At 37.6% G+C, this 24,357-nt stretch overlaps 2 protein-coding genes and 3 non-coding genes across 6 annotated transcripts; all 5 read left to right on the forward strand.

The window, feature by feature from the left end:
- The first annotated feature begins 5,078 nt into the window (after positions 1-5,078).
- On the forward strand, positions 5,079-7,594 carry pclaf (PCNA clamp associated factor). Its single transcript, XM_051100029.1, has 4 exons — positions 5,079-5,250; positions 5,939-6,025; positions 7,147-7,321; positions 7,432-7,594. Exons 1-4 carry the CDS (start codon positions 5,205-5,207, stop codon positions 7,469-7,471), a joined length of 348 nt encoding a protein of 115 aa, XP_050955986.1. The 5' UTR covers positions 5,079-5,204; the 3' UTR covers positions 7,472-7,594.
- A 4,432-nt stretch (positions 7,595-12,026) lies between these two features.
- Positions 12,027-22,413, forward strand: zgc:114188 (40S ribosomal protein S17-like). 2 transcript variants are annotated; one of them, XM_051100036.1, is made up of 5 exons: positions 12,027-12,142; positions 12,601-12,752; positions 18,013-18,118; positions 18,398-18,463; positions 22,297-22,413. In XM_051100036.1, the coding sequence occupies exons 1-5, from the start codon at positions 12,140-12,142 to the stop codon at positions 22,381-22,383; spliced, it is 414 nt and encodes a 137-aa protein (XP_050955993.1). In that variant the 5' UTR covers positions 12,027-12,139; the 3' UTR covers positions 22,384-22,413. The 2 variants fall into 2 exon arrangements, with proteins under 2 accessions (XP_050955993.1, XP_050955994.1); XM_051100037.1 differs by lacking the exon at positions 22,297-22,413 and adding an exon at positions 19,963-20,082.
- LOC127157165 (small nucleolar RNA SNORA71) lies at positions 15,808-15,933 on the forward strand. Its single transcript, XR_007825847.1, has one exon. It is a non-coding gene; the product is annotated as a small nucleolar RNA SNORA71 (small nucleolar RNA).
- LOC127157162 (small nucleolar RNA SNORA71) lies at positions 18,149-18,274 on the forward strand. The gene has a single exon (XR_007825844.1). It is a non-coding gene; the product is annotated as a small nucleolar RNA SNORA71 (small nucleolar RNA).
- On the forward strand, positions 18,492-18,617 carry LOC127157164 (small nucleolar RNA SNORA71). Its single transcript, XR_007825846.1, has one exon. It is a non-coding gene; the product is annotated as a small nucleolar RNA SNORA71 (small nucleolar RNA).
- Positions 22,414-24,357: the final 1,944 nt, after the last annotated feature.

Raw genomic sequence — 24,357 nt, forward strand, 5'->3', positions numbered from 1 at the left:
GACCGGTGCTACTTAAAACTGGTTTTGTGTTCCAAGGTCTCACAGGATTAAATGGAGTTTTTCCATTAATATGCAAGATGTCCTGGAACTTGGTTTCACATTTCTTCAGCACCACACAATCACTTCAACACAATCTGTAGTTTTAAAATATGACATTTATTCACTAACATTTGACTTTAATTAGAACTACACTGATTTTTGGTCAGCAAATAAAAGCCTTTCAGTTATGAAACACTGAGTTTGAGCTGTAAAAAGGCAGACGGCGTGTGAAAATCTGAATCCACTGCTTTTAGTCCGGTGTCATCACTTGTTCCCAAATGATGGAGTCCCCACGCTTAGATAAAATTAAGATCCAGATCCCATCAGAAAACATCTGTTCTGTCTGGTCACAGAACAACTCAAACCCTGTTCACGGGAGGTCTTGTCTGGTACCCAAAAACACTATTAACAGTCTTCTGTCTGCCAAGACGTTGACCGAGGGAAAAGCCAGTGAAAGTGAAGAGCAGAAGCAGGAGACGAAGTGATGATGGTAAAAACAGGAAATATTCCAGTCCCAACGAAGGAAATGAACGTCACCATCAGTTCTCCTCAGTTTTTAATCTCTGTAATACTGTCCCTAGAAATAACTTTGATCAAAACTTAATTATGAATTTCAGTATATATGTGTTTGTAACCGCTGTTGTTGTCATTTTGGCCGCATCTGAAACAGGTCATACTACTGATATTACCTGAGAGGTTAAAGTAAATAAGCTAGAAAAATGTGCACATTCAAGAACATTAAACACACGTGTGGAGTAAGAACATAAAAGAGCTGAAGTGTTTCAAACACTGAATGTTTACCCTCTTTAACTTTATGTTGTTCTGCCGTTTTGTGTTCATCTGCTCTTTTTACATCGACTATCACTCTGTTTAGACTAATACAATCACATACGAATATATTACATACCGATAAATGTAAGATTGACTTCAATGGAATGGGATGTTGCAAATATCTCTATTATTTGTTTTGGTACGGTGATAGGTTATGAACTTACTTTACCAGTTTTGAAAACAGTATGTACACGTGCAAATTGGCTTGAATAGTACATAAGGTTTTGGTGGTGTTTGTGTGAAAGCGATGAAAGAATTCAGGTAATTTGACAGATGTCGTCAGTGAATGCACTTTGTACCAAAGCAATGATAAATGACCCACAGTTTAGCCCACGTAGACGGCTCGCTGTGTGAAGAGTTAAAAAAAGTGACTTTAGTATTGAGAAACGTGTCCTAGCGATTGTAAAAAAAAAAACAAAACAAAAAACAAAAAAACAATAAAACCTTACTGGGTCATTTTGTGTCAAATCAAATAAATTTCAGAAACTTCCCCGGCTCAAATGTTTGATTTTGCTAATATTTTTTTCTAAAGAAAGACAGACATGTATAGTGATGAAAGCCCAAATGTTAAATTTCATAGATGAATATTTACTGAGTAATACACTATTCTGTAGAGGAAGGTCAAAATGGCAATTTTCACCTGAGATTCAGAGTCAAGTTACAGGGGGTAAAAATGACTTCAGAAAGATGACAGCGTCATTATCTTATTGTTACACAGAGATTGTTTGTTCTATTAGTAAAATCTGTTGACTTTATCAATCCTTGTTGCATTGTGTGCCAATGGTGACCATTCACAAATGGGGAAAAAGCACTTTTCAAGTTTTTCTACACAGTTTGCATGCCTGTAACTCAAGAAATATTAAAGATGTCTTAATGTATCTTAATATCTTAATATCTGTAACACCATATGAGATTCAGTTCCAGAGATATTGGAATTTCAATATGGCTGCAGGAGTAAATCATTAAAATGTACACATTTTCAGTGGTCAAAAACCAATTTCAGTATATATGTGGGTCAGTTTGAAATAATATGAGACTTCTTTTCTGTCAAACACGAATGTGTGAAGAACAAATAATGTTAAAACTAGAGATGTTTCTCATTTCTTTCTGTCAAGACACTGCATTGAACACCAGTCTGAGTGACATTAATATTCTTTTTCCAAAATCTGTGTGTCTGTAACTCAAGCAGTGTTAAAGTTATCTTAATATGATTTTAGACTCGTTAAGAAACGTTTCTTCTGGAATCTTCATTTTTAAGGCCCTGTTTGGTTTAATCTCAGAGATATTGAGCTCTCAGTGCAGCTCCAAATTTAATATCCTACCCATTTCAGTGTTCAAAAACCAAATGTAGTTTTGTGTTTATCTAGTCATTACTGTTTACAATGCAAATAAAATCAGTAAGCTGGGGATTAGGACTGTACAGTGTGACAGATACAGTGCACTTCTATCATTCAGACAGGTGTGTTCTATGCAGTTGTTTTGATAGAGGGAACCAAGATATAATTCTAATTTCAACATTATTTATTCTATAGACACTTCTTTAAATAAAATAAATATCAGTTGTTAAACATTATTTGTGCTTCAGACATTTAAAAAAAAAAAAAAAAAAAAAAAAAAAGAAGTTGTCTCATATTTTTTCAAACTGACCAACATTTGGTTTTTGACCACTGAAAATGGGTAATATTCAACAATCTGGTCATTGAGCCTCATTGAGATCCTCATATCTCTGAGACTGAACGATGTAGGGCCTTGAAAATTAAGATTCCAAAAGAAAAGTTTATTAAGAACTAGAATCTAAAATCATATTGTATTATCTTCATAGGCATGCAAACTTTGGAAAAGGAATATTTATGGCACTCAGACTGTTGTGTTCAATGCAGTGTCTTGACAGAAAGAAACGAGATACACTGCCCTCCAAAAGTTTGGAAACACCCCTGGGAAAGTGTGGTTTTGGACGATATCAGCATAAATCCTTATTATAATAATACTTTTCTTTTTGATCACATAATAATGGCAATATATACATGTCAAAGTCAGACATGCCCCTTTCCCAGCTGTGATGCCTGGTTACTGCTTTAAACTTGGTCCGGGTTTTTAAAAGATTTTTGGGTCAGCACACCTTAATAGCTTCAACAATTGATTGACAATTAAGTTTAGAATACAGTGAATTTAGGCCCAGATTATGCAGAGCTGTAATCGCTGCTAATGCTGGATATTTTGATCAATCGAAAGTTTGCATTTCTTCTATGTATAAACTGATTATGTAATAAAATATGTTTTCGTAGTTTGTGTTGTCCCTTATCAGTGCAAAATTATCACAAATTAAAAAGGATTCAAGTCAAGTCAAGTCAAGTCACCTTTATTTATATACCGCCTTTAACAATACAGAATTGTGACAAGGCGGCTGTACAGTATTAAATAGGAAACAGTACATCAACAATGCCAAAGGCAACATTAAACACTCACATTATAGGTAAAGGTAGTTAATCAAAAACAATAAAATAAAATGCAATATTGTGTTAAGAGAAAGTGTCCCCAACTAAGCAAGCCAGAGGCGACAGCGGCAAGGAACCAAAATTCATGCCAATATTGTCCAAAACCACACTTTTCTAGGGCGTTTCCAAACTTTTGGAGGGCAGTGTACATCTCTAGTTTTAACATTATTTGTTCTTCAGACATTCCAGACATTGTTTTAAAAAAAAGACATTCCTCTTTAATAGAAAAGAAGTCTCATATTTTTTTCAAACTGACCCACATTTGGTTTTTGACCACTGAAAATGTGTACATTTGAACAATTTACTCCTGGAGCCACATTCAAATTCGAACATCTCTGGAACCGAATGTCAAAGGGCATTAAAACAGAAAGATGCCAAAAGCAAGTTTGTTAAGACCCGATATCTAAAAGAGCATTAAGATATCTTTAATATTTCTTGAGCTACAGGCATGCAAACTTTGGAAAAAAACTTGAAAAGTGCTTTTTCCGCATTTTTAAATAGTCACCATTGGCACACAATGCAACAAAGATTGAAAAAGTCAACAGATTTTACTAACAGAACAAACAATCTCTGTGTAAACATAACATTATGATGCTGCCATCTTTATAAAGTCATTTTTACCCCCTGTAACTTGACTCTGAATCTCAGGTGAAAATTGCTGCTTTGACCTCCCTCTACAAAACAGTGGCTTACTCAGTAAATATTAATCCATGACATTTAATATTTGGGCTTTCGTCACTATACAGGTTTGTCTTTCTTCAGAGAAAAATATTAGCAAAATCAAACATTTGAGCCGGGGAACTCTGGTTGAGTTGACACGGAATGACCTTACATATTTTGAAAATACTGTATTCTAATCACTTCCGGCATATTTTATTCAGACAGGGTGGACGTGTTAAGCTTAGAAAAAGCAAGTAAGCAAACTCACATGAAGAAAATCTGTCAATTGAAAAGTCACTATTTTACTCCCCTCAGCCGCTGAAATTCCCACCACTGAAGAGACATTCAGTTCCCCAAAACAACAGGGTGGACAAACATTCAAGGGACGTGGACAAACTCCTCTTTTTTATTAAATAAAAATATTGTTTTTATGACCAAATGGTCACAACACTAAAACGGAGTAATCTCTTATTTAACAAAATATTAATAGGGGAACAACGTTTTTACATTTTATGATTTGACTGTATTCTACTCACATTTAATGAGCAGCGCATGAGACACAGCAAAATAACACACATCCTCCTACACACATCTTGAGAGAGAAGTAACTCGCTTTTGTTATGAATATAAAAACTTAGCCTAATATAACACACCATTTTAGAGTCATTTTGTGTTAAGTGTTAATGGCAAATGAGTTGTTTCTGTAAAGGCACCTACAGTGATACTGACCCACACATGTCGCTCAGAAACACGTGACGCTGTGTTTGTGTCGTTACTCTCAAACGAACAGCGTCAAATAACTCAAGTTTTCTTGGAGGGAATCTTCAGATGCAGTCACTGTGAACAGGCTGTTTATGTTTCGCGCCGTTTTTCACTGAATGAATCTACTTTGGCCTCCATCTGCGTGCGTGACGTCATCCGTGACGCGGACGTGTATGCGGCGATTCACTAACCCTGAGAAACTACAGTTACCATGGAAGCTGTTCAGTCCTTTAAAACGGGAGCGGCGTCGCCAATAGTCACGTGTCCCACATTCCCGCCCACCCATTGGCTGCCGTTCCGTGACGTCACGTGATCTGGCTTCTCTTTTAAAAAGACGGCGGGAATAGCGATCTTTATTTCTTCAGGTTTGCCGAAGGAAACGTTCACGTCTGGCGATTATTCGCGAAAACGAGCGCGATGGTACGAACTAAAGCTGATAGTGTTCCCGGCTCTTACAGGAAAGGTAAGAAAAATACAACAAACCTTCTGAGCAGCAGCTCTGACCGATGGAGAAACCTGACCGCGGGAAACTGCTGTGTTCGCTGTGCCTTTATGGCGCTCAGCTTTATGTACGCGTTATTGTAAGTGTATATATCGTTATTGTAAATCTTCGTAGTCGTGATTTTCTGCCTGTGTTCATGTCGAAACGGGTGAACGTGAGTAACGTTACGTGTCCTCTGATTGATCGATCCGCTTCATCTCCCGCCAATCTGACGACACTCAGAAACAAACGCGTTAAGATGCGGTCGATTGCTGTTTTTATGAGGGGAAAAGCAATTTTATATCTATATGAACGATATTCATCTGTAAACATTTAAGTTCTCGCAGTTGTTTTTGTTGTTCAGCAGCCATTCGCGTTAAACGCTGATTCTCCAGATGTTTTTGTCAATATAACACCGTTGTTAAATGAGTTTTGCTATAGCCAGAATTGTCTCTTTGCTGTTGTTTGTACATTAAAAGCTCGTGAATGTCAGTAAGGTTTGTTGTTTTATTGCGGTTTAATTTAGACTGAAATGGCGCCACTTTCACATTCACCCGCATCGCGTCACAGTGAGACTCTGGAAGCGGATCATCTTGTTTCTGACCGCTGGACTTGTGTTGTGTAATGTTTGTTAAATGTGATTTTATAGTTTTCTGTGTTTTTGTTTCAGCTGTTGCCGCTTCTGCTCCCCGGAAATCACTCGGCGCGTCCGGATCCGTGAACGCGCACAGCAGCGGCGCGCAATCGGGCACGCCTGGTGAGTGCGCGCGCACCCAGACTTAAAGCTGCGCGTTCCCACCACTGAATTAAAAAATAAAAAGCGTTATTGCGACTGTTTGTCTCACAATTCTCACACTTTTTTCTTTCTTTCTCAGAATTGTGAGAGATGTTCACAAAATTTAAAGTTTATATGTTTCTGACTTTATAACTTGCAATTATTTATATCTCGCAATTCTGACTATATGTGACCCCCAACAAAATTAAAAATGTGACCCTGGGCCACAAAACCAGTCATAAGTGTCAATTTTTCAAAATTGAGATTTATACATCATACGAAAGCTGAATAAATAAGCTTTCCATTGATGTATGGTTTGGTAGGATAGGACAATATTTGCCTGAGATACAACTATTTAAAAATCAGGAATCTGAGGGTGCAAAAAAATCTAAATATTGAGAAAATCACCTTTAAAGTTCTTCAAATAGTGTTCTTAATTTTTGATTAGTAATTTACATTAAGTTTTCATATATTTACAGTAGGAATTTTACAAAATAGCTTCATGAAACATGATCTTTACTTAATTTCCCAATGATTTTTGCTATAAAAGAAAACTCAATTTTGACCCATACAATGTATTTTTGGCTATTGCTACAAATAAACCCCAGCGACTTAAGACTGGTTTTGTGGTCCAGGGTCACATATTTCTCACAATTATGAGTTTATGTAATGCAATTCTGAAGAAAAAAAAAAAACGGAGAAAGGTCGGAACTGTGAGAGAGTCGTAATTACTTTTATTTATTTATTTTTTTACATTCAGTGGCAGAAATGTGCTTCCATACCTAAGAGATGCATTCTGACACTTTTAGAGTTTTAGTCTTGTGACATTTATGAACATTTTCCTACTGGAAGTCAGTCTAGATATTAAACACTAGCTTACTGCAGATTGTGTCATCTATAGTAGTTTTCTCTTAATTTCTATACACTTTATACAATACGGATTTAGTCAAAGCAGCTTTACGGCGTTAAAACAGGAAATTAGTGTCAATGCAAACAAAATTCAAGTCTGCTGTAAAGCAGCTCTAAGAGAGATTAATAGTAAACTGCATCTGATTTGTTGTGCATTTAATATTGATTCTCTATCGTGTGTTTGGTTCACTCAGCCAAGAATAAATACGCCGGCGGGAATCCCGTGTGTCCGCGGCCCACACCCACGTGGCAGAAGGGCATCGGTGATTTCTTCGGCGGCCCCGGCAGGAAACCGGAGAAGGAGAATCTTCATCCCGCGTCTGACGACGAGGAGGCGGGCGGCAGCGGCGTCTCTAAAGCGCCCAGGAAGTGAGTGCTGGGATGACTTCCTCTTCCAGTCTGGACGGACCGTTTGGGTTTAACTGGGAATGGAGCGTTTAAGGGTTTGTTCGCTGAACCGTGTTCTCTCTGTGTTTCAGGTCCAGACCGATCATCGATGACGACGAGGAGGAGGATTAATTGCATGATATTCAGTTTACATGTTTCACTGACTTGACAATTTTAGTGTAAATCTTTGTAAATACTTTTAATAGGATGTCTCGTTCATTTTGTACAGAAGTTTAATAAAATGAATTTTTTTTTTTTCAGAGTTCTGTGTTTCTGATCTCTTCAGATTAAACCTGTGATCTGCAGCATTCAGAATATTTGATTACAGATTCACTACGACTAAGTGTTTGATTGGCTGGAATCCCGGTCATCTCTCGACTGGAGGAGTTTAATGTTCAGATTAAGAGCATCACAGTTAATTGTGATTGATTTAAATAAGTGAATTTGGATGTTTCTCTTATTCTTCATTAGTAGGAACGCTCGCACTGCATCTGAATTCTGCTCCTCGCGGATGAGACGGATGACTCCTGCTCAATTAGTTTATTAATTTAATCCATGAACTCTGAGTTAAACTGTAAAGTCTCTTTCACACACTTTGTTACAGGGTTTGTACTAGTGATGGGAAGTTCGGATCATTTTACCGACTCGGACCTTTGAGTCTCGTTCAGCAAAATGAACGAATCTTTTTTCCGAGTCATTTTAGCAAAATATAATTAAAATGTTACCTGTTACCTCCCTAACACATCTACTGCACAAACGTTGATCACACTTCAAACAAAACTATAATGTTATAAGAAACAGAAAAGATTCATTCATTGTTTACCTGGGTCTTTAGTCTATGATTCCCTCACCTCACCTCTCATCTGACAAGTTTTCGGGTTTGAGTCGTTCGTTCATCACCTGACAGCCCAATTAGCTTAACCAACGCAGTCTGAGCTGGAAAAAGAATTGATTAGTTCATCTCTTGAGTCTTCGGGTTTGAGTGGTTCGTTCATCACGCGACAGCCTCATAAGATGAACGAACGACTCTAAAAACCCGAAGACTCGAAACCGGTGAACTAATTCCAGTACAGAACCTAATAGGATCTTGCGCATGCGCGGCTGAACGAATCACTCCCCGAGACGACTCGTTCGTCCCGAGTCACATTAAAGACTCATTCAAAATGAACGAATCGTTCAAGAACGACCCATCACTAGTTTGTACATGGTGCTTAAAGTACTCTAATTTGACTTTCTGGAAAACCCTTGAAAATGGCAATATTCTTTAGAAGGTGCTTGAATTATGTAAAGATAATATATCTATTTTTTATAAATGTATCATTGTTTTTCCAAAATTCATGCAATTCAAAAAAACATACCTTTTTTTCGCTTATTTCAGTTGATGTCAAAAAGCCAGCGAGCTCAACCAGCTAGTACTGACGATGTTGTGTAGATGTCTGAAGATGCGAAAAGAGAAACAGATGAACCGAATCAATGAGTGAGTCATTTACAGTGGAACCGCTCAGATTGATTCAAACTCGGGCTTCAATTATTCATCTCAAACAATTCACTAGCAGAAAAACAGTTCAAATTTAAAGAGCGGTTCATTTTGAATTTCGACATCACTTGTAGCGATTTTAAAAGGTACGTAGTATTAAGTGAAAAGGAGTTTTTCGAAACTGCATCGCAAAATGATTCGGTGATTCAAAGCGCTTCGATCGGATCGTGTATTGCGAATCATTTGATTCACATTCGAACTTTGGTGCGGTTCGTGAATCATTTTGTTCAGATCGGGACATCAAATTACCAATCATTTGATCGGAACTTCAGAGCGGGTTTGTGAATCATTTCGCGAATCAAATGATTCGATCCGCGTTTCGAGTCTTGATCTGAAACTTTGGTTCGCGAATCAATTATTCAGATCAGGACTTTTCAAAATCATTCGATTCGGATAATGATTTTGGAGCGATTTCACAAACATTTTTTTATGTTAAACAGTAGAAAACATCAAGCCATTAGGGCATTAGCATTAGATCATTACCATTTATGTTTTATTCTGATCAGAAATGCGAATTGATGTTTTAAATCTTATATTACCATTAAAACACATTTCCATCAGCATTTAATTGATGAAAGTCGAGGTTAATGTGGCTGTTTCAGACTGTTTAATTTGAATTGATTTTGCTGGAATACACAAAGTGAAAACAATGAATTCTGTTCATCATGAGTCTCAGGATTTCTTCCCTTCATTCCTGTTTGTCTTGAGTTTTGTGAAGGTTTAATGGTGTCATTAGCATTCAGCTAATGCAGATTCATTACCAACCTGATTAAATCACTCTCATGTGAACACTGAAAAATGAAACGTATGCATTTATAATGAACAATTCACTCATCTCAGTGATTTGTGATGAAAAGCTTTTGCCATTTTATTTTATTTTTTTGTTTATCTGTGTTTAATGTTTTCAGTCTCATCTGCACAATGAGGGAAATCTGTTATTTCACTTGGTAAATAATGGCATATAATTTGATATCTTTGTATGCAACAGTTATTTTTGTTTCTATATTACATTTGGCAGAATAATTAGAGAAACTGACCTAACATAGAAGTTAGAGATACATACATAAAACACAGATTAATGACAGCCATAGTTTTATAGCAGAAATGTGATGTGTAGAGTACGAAAGCACCTTTGATTTTATTTTCCTCTAAATCACTAGATGGCACAAAAACGTGGTGTAGCACTTTCCAAAACATCCACTTTTCAACATGCACATGCAAATTTGTCTGATGCTCGACGCCGTCGATTCTGTGCTTACTTGATGTTTTTAAAAATGATTTAAGTAGCAAATGAGAACCACTAAAATTTTTGAATACATGCCTTGAGATAAAGGCCTTCTTAATGATTTTCAGCAGTTTCAGAAAGCAGCAGTTTTTAAATAATGAAAGAATGTGTAAAAGTATGGTATTTGGGGTAAAACGTGCCCCTGCTGTTGGGGCTAAAAGGCACAATATTAACATGATAATTAACAGAAGGGTGGCTTTTCCATTTGTTGACATGACATTGTTAGATTCAGATGATAAATATCATATATTATGTTGGGTGTCCACTGTAGAGATAATCACCATGTTTACAATGAAACCATCATATTTAAACATACTATTATTCATATCATATAATAAAATATCATTTGTTGTTACTATTGTGAATCTATATTAAATTATGGGATCTCTTTCAGTGCTCTCAGGATCTTTACATTTTAAAATGATTTTGTTTCTGTATTTTAAATGTTTTATATAGATTTTAATGACAGTATATTTATTGAACAAAAAATGATTCTTATTTATCAAAATAAGCAGAAAATAGTACTTTGCTAAAGTGATTGTTCTGAACAAGTATTAACTTTGATATTATTAAACAAAACAAAAAAAACAAACACAGATTGTTTTAGCTGAAGTATTTGTATCAATAATGTGTGGGGTAAAAGGCCTCACTGAATTGTCACCTCATACAAGATTTTTAAACAAAATAAATGACTTGTATGATTCATTGTTACACAAGACCTGTTGCTCCATAAATGTTTGATACAAACATTATATTTATCTGCAATCATACACTTTGTGCGCAGTGAAAAGCACATTTTTAGGGTGTGCTGTTGTCCCATATATAGATGTACAGCAATAAGTGTTTCTACTTAAATACCAAGGTCAGTAAGTGCGATCAGCAAACGCAGAAATCAAAATGATTTGATCTGTATTTACTACAGTTTACTACGGTATGTTTGATGGGAGCTACGAATCTGTAAACAGAGAAACCGATGAGATTTTAATCTCGTTTCAATCATAAACTCACTGCGTGTGATCCGTTTCTCATGGAACATGAATTCATTTTTCTTCTCTATTAACCTGTTTAATCCCAAATTTTTCCCAGACATGAAAATATCCAAATGATGTGTCATTACAAGCCTTTGAAATAATCTATAATTATATTATGAAATTTGTTTGGAAGTGTGAGGAAAAAACTGTTTTATAGTCACTCACAGCTGTGACGGGTGGGATAATGTGAACTGAATTAACACATTTCTGCAGTCAAATATATCTTATCCCAGCTATTTGAAGCTGTTTGATCACATTCTAGGGTTACTATTATGCATAAAAATATATAATACAACATTTATACAACACTGATAGGAACACTGAGATTAAAGACAAAGAACATATTTCAAAATCATTACTTTTTCATAACATGTATCATTAAATTGTTATATTAGTGCTATCAATGTTACAACAATATTGCAACTTATTTGTAACATCTGAACTTTTAATATTTTGTCATTGCAACATTTTAGGTGTAATTTCCACTAACAACTGCAACTGGATTTATGTTATAAACCTAAATTATCCCATCAGTCACTATCGTGACCATCCACATGTTCACTCATTCTGTGACCACACTCAACAAAACTGAATATGTGTGAATTCATATATTAATACTAGACACCTTAAAGATGATGTGTACTAAAATCTTTGGCGCTCTGATGCAGTCATCATCTTCTCAAGGTGCAAACAGGAAATGAACTGACAATTTGCACTAACCATGTGAAACTGCACATATTTAATTTTTCCATATTTGCAGAACGTGCACTAAAACATCAGTACGGTAGTTTTGATGGGAGCCACGAATCTGTAAACACAGAAACCGATGAGAGGAGCCGCTGCAGTGTCGTTCCTCCGCCGCTAGGGGTCAGTGAGCGGCGCTCGCCGCGTCCCTGCTCGACTTCCGGTCGGGCTCTTTTTCTTTCTCTTCCGCTCTTCGGATCATCATGGTGGGTATCCGATTGTTTGACTCCTAATAATCTGTTGTAATCCGCCTTTTTCGCTGCTCGGTTCGCAAACACAGATATCGGAGTGTGACGCAGAGTTCGAGTGGCGCGCGCGTGTGTGAGTTTGACGCGACTGATGCGCGGCGCCGCAGATTTAGAGCGCGATTAAAGAGCGCGAGCGGCTCCGGTCAGTGACCGCTGAGGAGAAAGAGCCGCGCGCGCGCGTGTTTCACACAAATGCCTGTTCATCAGTTCACCCGATCAGGTTTGAGGGTCTGATGGGTTCAGCTGACAGCGGGCTTTGTGGAGCGGTTCTGCTCGGCCCATAATGCACCGCTGCCAGCAACACGAGCGTCACTCGAGCTCTGCTGCTGTTTGTGCTTCATCAGGTGTTTGTGCGGCAGCAGCTGATGTGACTGTACTGTGGTTCTGTGATCTCACCGTGTCTTCTGTCTCCGCAGGGCCACGTCAGGACCAAGACGGTGAAGAAGGCCGCTCGGGTCATCATCGAGAAGTACTACACCCGCCTGGGCAACGACTTCCACACCAACAAGCGCGTGTGCGAGGAGATCGCCATCATCCCCAGCAAGAAGCTGCGCAACAAGATCGCCGGGTGAGCCAGAGCCGCCGCACTGCACGATGGGATACCGAACCGCTCGCGTCCGCTAGGAGCGGCGCCGTAACGAGCGCGAATCCGTTTAGGAGACGTGTTCGGTGTCTCGCTGATGTTTTCCAGACGAGCGTTTGAGTGTTAATGATGTGTTTAGACGCAGCAGACCCAGACAGCACACGTACGTCTGCAAGATGTCTGGGAGACGTCAGCTTTACATACATTCTAGATCAGAAACATCTTAAGGATATCTAACAGACGTCTATTTGACATCTGATAGGAAACGTGCTATAGATGTGAATGCAGATGTCAGACGTCTCTGAGATGTACGTGTGCTATCAGGATGATGTTTGTGTGACCCACGTGACCTCGTGTCACTGTACGGCTCAGGGCTGCGTTACCCAAAAGCACCGTTGGCAAACTGTGCTCGTAACTTTCGTTGACCTCTACAGGTGACTGTAGTTGGTTTTGGGAAAAAACACACCCCTGGATGGTAAACCTGCTCAGTACTGGGTCTCTGCAGGACTTAATTCATCTTTCAATGGGTTAAGGCCTTAAATCAAACACTGAATAATAATATCTGTCAGTGGGGATTGAAACACGTTTCCCTGTAAATGAATTTGATTTTTCGTTGCACACTGACAGATTTTAATCTCGTTTCAATCATAAACTGCGTGTGATCCGTTTCTCGTGGAACATGAATTCATTTTTCTTCTCTATTAACCCGTTTTCCCAGACATGAAAATATCCAAATGATGTGTCATTACAAACCTTTGAAATAATCTATAATTATTTTATGAAATTTGTTCACTATCACTATCGTGACCGGTGGGATTAAATGGGTTACATGTGTTTCTTGATATAAGAATCTTTAGACATTTGCACTGGGAAACGACAGAGATGCTGAGTAAGAGCGTAAGAGTGTGATCAGGACGAGCGGTGACGTCACAGTGTTAGTAAGCAGATATTCAGACCTTTCTCTGTCCACTGAACTAAAAAGCAGTGACGATCTGTTGTGAGTTGCACTGTCAAAGTTTGAAGTGTTGATAACACACAACGTTTACGTTTAGGGAGTGTTGACATATTGTGTTTCGTTCAGTTAAAATTGTTTGCTTGTTCTTATCAGTGTTGCCAGATTGGAAATGTCCAAATATTAGGGATGGGCGGATCGATCCTGAAATATCGATACTTCCGATACTGACGTTGTATCGAAAGGATCGATCCTCACATAAAAATATCGATTCTAAAGTGCATTTTTAACCATTAATTTTATTTATTTTACAAGAAGTTTGGTGCATAAAATAAACCTCTAAGAGGAACAACAGACTATTAACGAGTTATTGTGTAGGACAGAACTATTTCTCCTGCTCATCGGAATACAAGCAAATGCTGTAAGACAGAACCAATCGATCACACATAGCGTTCGCTGCTGACGCTTCATTCAACATTGATAATAATCAGAAATGATATTTCTTCCTCTTCTTCTCATTGCATTGAAATAATAAAGCATTATTTAAAAAAATGTTTCTTGAGTAGCAAAGTATATTAGAATGATTTCTGAAGGATCATGTGACACTCAAGAGTGGAGTAATGATGTAAAAAAAATCAGCTTTGATCACAGATGCTTTTTAAATTACATTTTTCAAAATATATTACAATAGAAAATAGTTATTTTAATTGTTCATTTTCCCAATATTGCTGTTTTTACTGTTTGTTGTTGTTGTTGTTGTTGTTCAAATAAGTGCAGCCTTGACACATTACAAAGTTGTACTGACCTCAGACTTTTGAACAGTATAGTGTATGTGAAATATTTATTTTAACTAGGCTAGTTTGTGTAAGTAAATTTATTTAAACTGGTTGTTAAAGTTCAAATTGGTTGTTATATCCTGTAATTGCTGTCTGTAAGAAACAATTTGTGCATCATGGTAATAATAATTAATAATACTACTACTAATTATTATTATTATTATTATTATTATTATTATTATTATTATTATTATTATACATTTTAGTACTTATGTAACACCATGGTTGTTTTTCATCAGGTACCCTCCAAGGTACACCGTATCTACCCTTAATGCGTGTGTACTTGTATGGTACTAGTGTGCTCCCTGGCTTTTAGGGGTAAAGAAAGGTGCACCTTTGAGGTTACTGCCCAGTAAAGAGCTAAAATACAAAATTTTAGTTTTCTGACAGTGTTATACACAAAAAAAAAATGAAATGTTTAAAACACATGACTTTCAAATATAATGTTAAGTAAGTATAATTACTGATTTTATTCTTTAAATAATTTAAAAGCTCAATGTAGTTTAGAGGTATCAGTATCGGTATTGGTATCGATGATACTTGGCTTGAAAATATCGGTATCGGATCGAAAATAAAATACGAGGTATCGCCCATCCCTACCAAATATCACACCAGGAGCTCAAAATAATTGTATTTGGAGGAAAGTTATCGCACAGAATACAGCTATTTATCTAGATGGACGGCTGTTACACACAACCTGCAAATGACCAAAATAGATCAATAACTAGGCGTACCTTAGAGGGAAGCTCCGAAAGCCACCTTGAGGCGCTGTCATGAGAAGCCTGCGCGTTGACAGATGTCGAGAGGGTCTTTTTGCGATACAGATTTGATGTCTTGATCTGCATGTTTGTCACGGTAGACGTCCACAACTGGATCATTGAGAAGAAAAGACCAATGATTACAACGACCATCGCTTGAATTCTGAAGTTATTGTATATTATGGGATTTTGTCGTTATTGATCGTATGTCAGGCAACACTGGTTCTTAAGACGTCTTATATGCATCTTCATAAACCTGCAGAAACCCACTAAATCTCTCAGATCAGCTCTTTAAACGTTCACACAATCGTCATTGTTAACATTAACGAGCACTGACTGGCTTTCATCTCTGTTAATCGTCATCGAGTGAAACAGTCAGAGTTTCCTCTCGTCGTTTGTGGGTTGGTGATTCAATTTGTAAAGACGTACTTAAACCGAAGGTTTTCATTTATCTGTAATCGAGCCGTGTTGATTTAACGAGGTGTCGCTCGTATCCCTGTATCGAAAGTGACTGTGGAGCGACTCTGTCTCCAGGTCATCGATAGCGCAGGAAGAGCAAATGAAAGTCTTTCCCGTGTTTGCTGGATTCTGTTCCTGACAAACCCTGAATCTTTCACACACTCTTAGTTAAAACAAAAAACATGGTTTGATTCGTCTAATTAAATAACACGCAAATAAAAACAGCTGCATGTAGACAGAGCTGCAGTTTTATATGAACTCAGTTTGTTTCTTCTCCAATTTCTTGCTGAAATATAAACATTTAAACAGTGATCTGCTTTTAACATGGATTAATACAATCATTAAATATTAAAAGACAGGTTACGTAAGGATACAATGAATGAAATACAGTAATATATTAGCAAACTGCTCATCTCTAGAGTTACTGTTTCTACTTGACTAACACATTTTCAGCCACAGAATGTCTGTGTCTTAATCTGAGGTTAATATGATGTTATGAAGTGTGATGATCTCTCACGCCACGTTACAGAGCAGCAAAACGATGTTCATTCATTAATTTTAGTGATCAAAATGACTTTGTTTCATATTTGAACTATCAAAGTTTACTGCGATTATTGGATGAGAGATGTGCTACAAATAATGTTCATCTACAAACAGCCTATAACAAACTTTTTGCCACACCTGCTGATGGCTGCTGACGTGATAAAATTTAGCTTAGATTTTTTTTTTTTTTTTTATACCAGTCATGACCTTTTTTTTTTTTTTTTTTTTTTTTTTTGTCCTTTGCAAGATTTTGGCAAACGGAGCAGGTCATTGTGTTATGCCTGTTTTACTCATGCTCCGTTTGCTCCATTTCTTTTATTTCCATCAATAACCAAGTTTCCATCCAGTTTTTTGCGTGTTTTGTAATCAACAAAGAGAATATGCGTGAAAACAAAATTGTGAAACTGTTTCCATCCAACTGGCTTTTTACAGATAAAATGTTGTGCGTGATGACGTCAACCCTTAAGCTGTTTCCATTTATAATTTCACCTATTGTGCAAATGACATGGGCTAGTAGCCTGTTCTTCATCCATTTGAAACAAAACTTTATTATACAGGCTATTATTTAATTGTAGAGGCCTACATTATTTTTTGTCTTTTTTTTTTTTTTTTGTACTTAGGCCTATAGACAAGGCCCAGTTAAGCATTACTAACTCACCAAACGCAGCCTGTTCATTGTCATAATCAAATACAGTCAGCCAAACATACTGAAAAAACATGCTACTTTACTTCCCATCACTCCACAACCAATCCGTCAAATTTAACGGTGGAACAGAAACTCAGAACAAAACAAGAATGAAAATATAAGCTAACAAGCCAAAATGAATTAGTGTAAAATATTGTACCTTTTTTTTTTTTTTTTTTGGACAAAATCAATACATTTTAACTTGCAACATACTAAAGGAACATCAAATTAAGATGTGCATATTTGAAAGGTGACTCCTCTTTTTCTTACCAAATATAAAATAATTTTAGATACAATCTAATAATATGAACATGAATACAGAGAAACGATGCTTTAACACCACGAACACGGACGCTGCCTGTAGACTAATCACATTTATCTCTACAAAAAGTGTTTCCAAACAAATTTTTGAGACATTTTAACTATCAATATAGAATTGATGCGCTAAAATTAAACCTGGTTAATGACAGACTTCCGCAGGTTTTACTTTATATGCAGCGCTGTCTGTTTAAAACCTGTTGTGGATCTGACACACACCTGATTTTTTCCGAACTCTTTACGGTCATTTAAGACTTTATAACTAATTTAAGACTCCGTTTATGAGATAACTTGCCTAAACTGCACATTTTGACACAATTGTGTGTGTTTTCTTTAAAAACTGGCTGTTGTTCTCACAACATTGCATTGTTATATTTCGTTAAAGTTTTACCCGCCTACTGGCACTGTTACATACACTCACCAACGCTGATTTTTATTTGCATTTGGTGCTTGATGAGTGTTAATTTTAGGCTGTCTATAAATCTGTGTTCTTCACAATGAAGCTTGATTAAGACAGAGAAATGTATATTGTTAATGAAGCACAATGACAGAATCAGAGAAATGAATCCTCTGTGTCTGTCAGTGATTTCTGCTCAACTGTTTGACGTTACGGTAAATGCATCTCTAGTGTACGGGTCGCTGAAGACGAGCGTCTGCACGAATGTGATTGACGTGTGTGTGTGTGTGTGTGCAGGTATGTCACACATCTGATGAAGCGCATCCAGAGAGGTCCGGTCAGAGGAATCTCCATCAAACTGCAGGAGGAGGAGCGCGAGCGCAGAGACAACTACGTGCCCGAGGTGCGTTCCCACGTTCATTTTGTCTGATCGCCCTGTGTCGAAAGTGACCGTGGAGCAACTCTGTCTCCCGGTCATCGATAGCGCAGGAAGAGGAAGTGAAAGTCTTTCCCGTGTTTGCTGGATTCTGTTCCTGACAAACCCTGAATCTTTCACACAGTCTTTGACTGAAGTTAGCAGTAACGTGAACTCTGTTCTGACGTTTAAAAGCGACGCTGAGATTTGAGAGAAGGGCTTGTGAAGTTTAGATCTGGTTTTTGATTGTTGTTGTTGTTTCTGCAGGTTTCTGCTCTGGACCAGGAGATCATCGAGGTCGACACCGACACCAAGGAAATGCTCAAGCTTCTGGTGAGAATCGTCATTCGGTCGCTCGTATCCCTGTATCGAAAGTGACTGTGGAGCGACTCTGTCTCCAGGTCATCGATAGCGCAGGAAGAGGAAGTGAAAGTCTTTCCCGTGTTTGCTGGATTCTGTTCCTGACAAACCCTGAATCTTTCACACACGCTTGTTTTTGAGGCTCAACACTGAACGTTTCTTTATTCTCGTTTGTAGCGCTGCAGCTGACGATTACGATACATCAACTGACCTAACAATGATTTAACGGTTCATTTTTTGCAGTTTAGAGGCTGTTAGACGTGAACTAATGATGAAAACTCATGATATTTACATCACCGCTCAAACACTTGGGATCAGTAAGATCCTTACAAGTCTCTTATGCTCATCCAGGCATTTATTTGATTCAAAATACAGAAAGAAGCAATAACACTGCAAAATGTTGTTACAATATAAAATAATGTATTTTAGTTTAATATACCTTAAAATATAATTTATTTCTGTGATGTGCAGCTGAATTTTCAGCATCATTACTCCAGTCTTCAGTGTCACATGATCCTTCAGAAATCATTCTAATATGAACCTATTTTTTTTTTTCTTATTCTTTGAATAAGTTAAAAAGAACAGCATTTATTCAAAATATAAACAATGCAAATCTATGCCATCATATTTTTTAATAACACATCCTTAGTGGATAAAAATATTAATTTCTTTTAAAAAAAAAAAAAAAAGAAAATGTACTGACCCCAAACTATTGAACAGTAGTGTATATTGTTAGAAAACCTTTTTTATTTTAAATAAATGCTGTTTTTTTTCTTTTACTGATCAAAGAATCTTGGGGGGGAAAAAAAGGTTCCCAAAAAAAAAAAAAAAAATTGGCAGCACAACTGTTTCCAACACTGATAATTCTAATAATAAATCAGTATATTAGAATGATTTCTGAAGGATCATGTGACACTGAAGACTGGAGTAACAGCTGATGAAATTTCAGCTGCACATCACAGAAATAAATTACACTTTAACACAGCGGTGCCCAACCCTGTTCCTGGAGATCGACTTTCCTGCAGAGTTTAGTTCCGAGCCTAATCAAAAACACCTGTCTGTGATTATCAAGTGCTCCTTCAGATCCTAATGAGCTGGTTCAGGTGTGTTTGGTCAGGGTTGGAGCTGAACTCTGCAGGAAAGTCGATCTCCAGGACCAGGGTTGAGCACCCCTGGTTTAACAGATATTTTCATAGAAAACAGCTGTTTTAAATTGAAATAATATTTCACAATATCACATCTTTTTTTCTGCATTTTTGATCACATGAACAGTCTTAAAGCATTAGCAACTTATTCAAAGTTATTTAGAGAATCTGCTGCTTTATAATCTGAACACGGACACATCGGGTTGTTTTGTGTTGATCAGTGTGAGCCGATCGTGTTCTTGACTGTATTTTGCTGGTCTTAAACATGTTTGAACACTTAATGAGTCAGTAGTTCTCTCGTTGATGAGTGTGTTTGTGTCTCCTCAGGATTTCGGCAGTCTGTCCAATCTTCAGGTGACTCAGCCTCCTGTCGGCATGAACTTCAAGACCCCGCGCGGCGTCTGAACATTTGTAATATATCTCTTAATAAAATTTGGGTCAAACCAACGCTGGTGTCGTGAAGTCTTGATTTCTCCACATTAACGTTTACAGACTCATTGTGAGCGTTTCGTTTCAAACGTGTGATTTTGGTTAATCACGATATTGATTTTAATGCTTCAGGTCTTTTTTTAATTCTTTAACTTGTTTACAATATTTTTTGACTCTTTAATATAAACATCTGGAGAATTGTTGCTTCCTGCTACTGTGATGATTTTAAACCTTTTTCCGTAACATACGAAGTTTTTAAGACGACGTGTGAAGAGACGGAAATGTGTAAATGTGTTTGTCAGAAGTTGTTTTGATCACTGCAGAAACCGACAGAGCAACAGCAGTGACGGTTCTTATAATAAACATGTTCCTCATGCAAACACAACTTGAGCTTTCAGAAAAGCGTCATTTCATCTGAGAAACTCTTACCGTGACCCGCTCCGTCCGGAGATCACAAACACCCGGAACACTGCTCCTGCAGACAGGAGGAGGAGATCGATCAGTTTCTGCGCTTCTAGCGCCACCTAGCGGAATTACAGGAATAAAACACCTCTGCAAACGACTCGTACTAATTAATCTCACAATAAAGAGCGAACATGCGGCAAAAGCGCGGGTTTGTGTATTTTGTCTTTTAATTTAAGTGTGTCACTGAGTCTAAATGTGACCCTGGACCACAAACCCGGGAAACTGAGATCAATACATCATCCGAAAGATTAATAAACAAGCTTTCCATTGCTCTGTGGTTTGTTGGGATATGACAATATTTGGCTGAGATACGACTATTTGAAAATCAGGAATCCGAGGGTCCTTTAAAGTTGTCCACATTAAGTTCTTAGCAATGTTTTGATATATTTACGGTAGGAAATTTACAAAATATCTTCATGGAACAAGATCTTTAATATTCTAATGATTTTTGGCATTAAAGAAAAATCGATCATTTTGACCCAAACAATGTATTGTTGTCTATTGCTACAGATAAACCCGTGATACTTAACACTGTTTTGTGCTCCAGAGTCACAGATGTGTTTTCCCGCTGCTCGGAAAATAAACCTGATTTTACATGAATCTGACAGAGTTAATGATGTTATTAAGAGATTGTGAAAGTACTGAAGCAAAAAGATGGGTTAAAGTCTTTATATAACTTCAGATAATTAAAATAGAACCCTCTAGATTATAATTTATATTTTTCTTATGTGATCGCTGACACGTAATTTATGTTAGTAAAAAAACAAAAAAACAAAAAACAAGGCCAAATTTTCAAAGTATGAAAAATGTCCAGATTTTTTTTATGTTATTAAAATGTAACAAAAATTAGATTGGGATAATGTTTTTTTAAACATTTACTTTACTTAAATTCAGAGAACAGGCAGTTTTATCTTAAAATGAAAACGAATATAATCAGTAATCATGAATTACAAAATTATAATCGCCTATTTGAAAGATTTTGTTAGTGTAACGTGAACGCTGAGGCGGTGTAGAATCCAATTGCAGAAGTTTATTATAAACAACAGCAAACATACACAATGAAACAGGCAGAGGGTCAATAACCGGAAAAGCAGTCCAAAACGTAAACGTAATCCAAACAGCAGAGAGTTTATACAGGCAGTGGGTCAAATACCAAGCAGACAGTCCATGAAAGCAACCGTAACAATAGGGAAATCCAGGGAGCGATAGTCAAAGGGCAGAGAAGGGTCAAACCTTGAAAACAGTCCAAACAGGCAAACAATCCAACAGGGGTAATCCGTGAAATCAAGAGTCCATAAACAAAGCAAGGTCGCAACAGGTAATCCAACAGAGTAATTATAAACGCTTGGTAAGGCAGGTGAAACTGGCAATACTTCGCAAAGGTGTGAGCACATGGTGAGTCCTTATATACTGCCAAACAGGAAGTGACAGTAGAAGCAGCAGAGGGAGCATGCAGGCAGTACTGGGGTGAGGGCTCCCTCTGCTGGCTTGGCGTTACAGAATCCCCCTAGGAGCGACTCCTGGCGCTCAAACAACAGTCCAGGTGGGTGGGGGAACAGAGGCAAAACAGGGGGTGGGACGGAGGGCCAGGTCCATGTAGAGCAGGTGGGCCTGGATCATGGAGCAGGGACAGATAGAGAAGCACAGGAGGACCTGGACCATGGAGCAGTGGCAGACAGTGAAGCACTGGAGGACCTGGACCATGGAGCAGTGGCAGACAGTGAGTCAGTAGTTCTCTCGTTGATGAGTGTGTTTGTGTCTCCTCAGGATTTCGGCAGTCTGTCCAATCTTCAGGTGACTCAGCCTCCTGTCGGCATGAACTTCAAGACCCCGACGGCGTCTGAACATTTGTAATATATCTCTTAATAAAATTTGGGTCAAACCAACGCTGGTGTCGTGAAGTCTTGATTTCTCCACATTAACGTTTACAGACTCATTGTGAGCGTTTCGTTTCAAACGTGTGATTTTGGTTAATCACGATATTGATTTTAATGCTTCAGGTCTTTTTTTAATTCTTTAACTTGTTTACAATATTTTTTGACTCTTTAATATAAACATCTGGAGAATTGTTGCTTCCTGCTACTGTGATGATTTTAAACCTTTTCCGTAACATACGAAGTTTTTAAGACGACGTGTGAAGAGACGGAAATGTGTAAATGTGTTTGTCAGAAGTTGTTTTGATCACTGCAGAAACCGACAGAGCAACAGCAGTGACGGTTCTTATAATAAACATGTTCCTCATGCAAACACAACTTGAGCTTTCAGAAAAGCGTCATTTCATCTGAGAAACTCTTACCGTGACCCGCTCCGTCCGGAGATCACAAACACCGAACACTGCTCCTGCAGACAGGAGGAGGAGATCGATCAGTTTCTGCGCTTCTAGCGCCACCTAGCGGAATTACAGGAATAAAACACCTCTGCAAACGACTCGTACTAATTAATCTCACAATAAAGAGCGAACATGCGGCAAAAGCGCGGGTTTGTGTATTTTGTCTTTTAATTTAAGTGTGTCACTGAGTCTAAATGTGACCCTGGACCACAAACCCGGGAAACTGAGATCAATACATCATCCGAAAGATTAATAAACAAGCTTTCCATTGCTCTGTGGTTTGTTGGGATATGACAATATTTGGCTGAGATACGACTATTTGAAAATCAGGAATCCGAGGGTCCTTTAAAGTTGTCCACATTAAGTTCTTAGCAATGTTTTGATATATTTACGGTAGGAAATTTACAAAATATCTTCATGGAACAAGATCTTTAATATTCTAATGATTTTTGGCATTAAAGAAAAATCGATCATTTTGACCCAAACAATGTATTGTTGTCTATTGCTACAGATAAACCCGTGATACTTAACACTGTTTTGTGCTCCAGAGTCACAGATGTGTTTTCCGCTGCTCGGAAAATAAACCTGATTTTACATGAATCTGACAGAGTTAATGATGTTATTAAGAGATTGTGAAAGTACTGAAGCAAAAAGATGGGTTAAAGTCTTTATATAACTTCAGATAATTAAAATAGAACCCTCTAGATTATAATTTATATTTTTCTTATGTGATCGCTGACACGTAATTTATGTTAGTAAAAAAAAAAAAAAAAAAAAACAAGGCCAAATTTTCAAAGTATGAAAAATGTCCAGATTTTTTTATGTTATTAAAATGTAACAAAAATTAGATTGGGATAATGTTTTTTAAACATTTACTTTACTTAAATTCAGAGAACAGGCAGTTTTATCTTAAAATGAAAACGAATATAATCAGTAATCATGAATTTGTAACGTGAACGCTGAGGCGGTGTAGAATCCAATTGCAGAAGTTTATTATAAACAACAGCAAACATACACAATGAAACAGGCAGAGGGTCAATAACCGGAAAAGCAGTCCAAAACGTAAACGTAATCCAAACAGCAGAGAGTTTATACAGGCAGTGGGTCAAATACCAAGCAGACAGTCCATGAAAGCAACCGTAACAATAGGGAAATCCAGGGAGCGATAGTCAAAGGGCAGAGAAGGGTCAAACCTTGAAAACAGTCCAAACAGGCAAACAATCCAACAGGGGTAATCCGTGAAATCAAGAGTCCATAAACAAAGCAAGGTCGCAACAGGTAATCCAACAGAGTAATTATAAACGCTTGGTAAGGCAGGTGAAACTGGCAATACTTCGCAAAGGTGTGAGCACATGGTGAGTCCTTATATACTGCCAAACAGGAAGTGACAGTAGAAGCAGCAGAGGGAGCATGCAGGCAGTACTGGGGTGAGGGCTCCCTCTGCTGGCTTGGCGTTACAGAATCCCCCTAGGAGCGACTCCTGGCGCTCAAACAACAGT

Source organism: Labeo rohita, chromosome 25 (genome assembly GCF_022985175.1).
Source record: "Labeo rohita strain BAU-BD-2019 chromosome 25, IGBB_LRoh.1.0, whole genome shotgun sequence".
Taxonomy (NCBI): Eukaryota; Metazoa; Chordata; class Actinopteri; order Cypriniformes; family Cyprinidae; genus Labeo; species Labeo rohita.

Excerpts from the sequence above, each read along its gene's own strand:
- pclaf (XM_051100029.1), top strand. The coding sequence starts at position 5,205 with ATGGTACGAACTAAAGCTGATAGTGTTCCCGGCTCTTACAGGAAAG. Across the intron at positions 5,251-5,938 it reads TCCCGGCTCTTACAGGAAAG|CTGTTGCCGCTTCTGCTCCC; the intron begins GTAAGAAAAATA and ends TTTTTGTTTCAG. Across the intron at positions 6,026-7,146 it reads CGCGCAATCGGGCACGCCTG|CCAAGAATAAATACGCCGGC; the intron begins GTGAGTGCGCGC and ends TGGTTCACTCAG.
- zgc:114188 (XM_051100036.1), top strand. Across the intron at positions 12,753-18,012 it reads CTGCGCAACAAGATCGCCGG|GTATGTCACACATCTGATGA; the intron begins GTGAGCCAGAGC and ends GTGTGTGTGCAG. Across the intron at positions 18,119-18,397 it reads GAGACAACTACGTGCCCGAG|GTTTCTGCTCTGGACCAGGA; the intron begins GTGCGTTCCCAC and ends TTGTTTCTGCAG.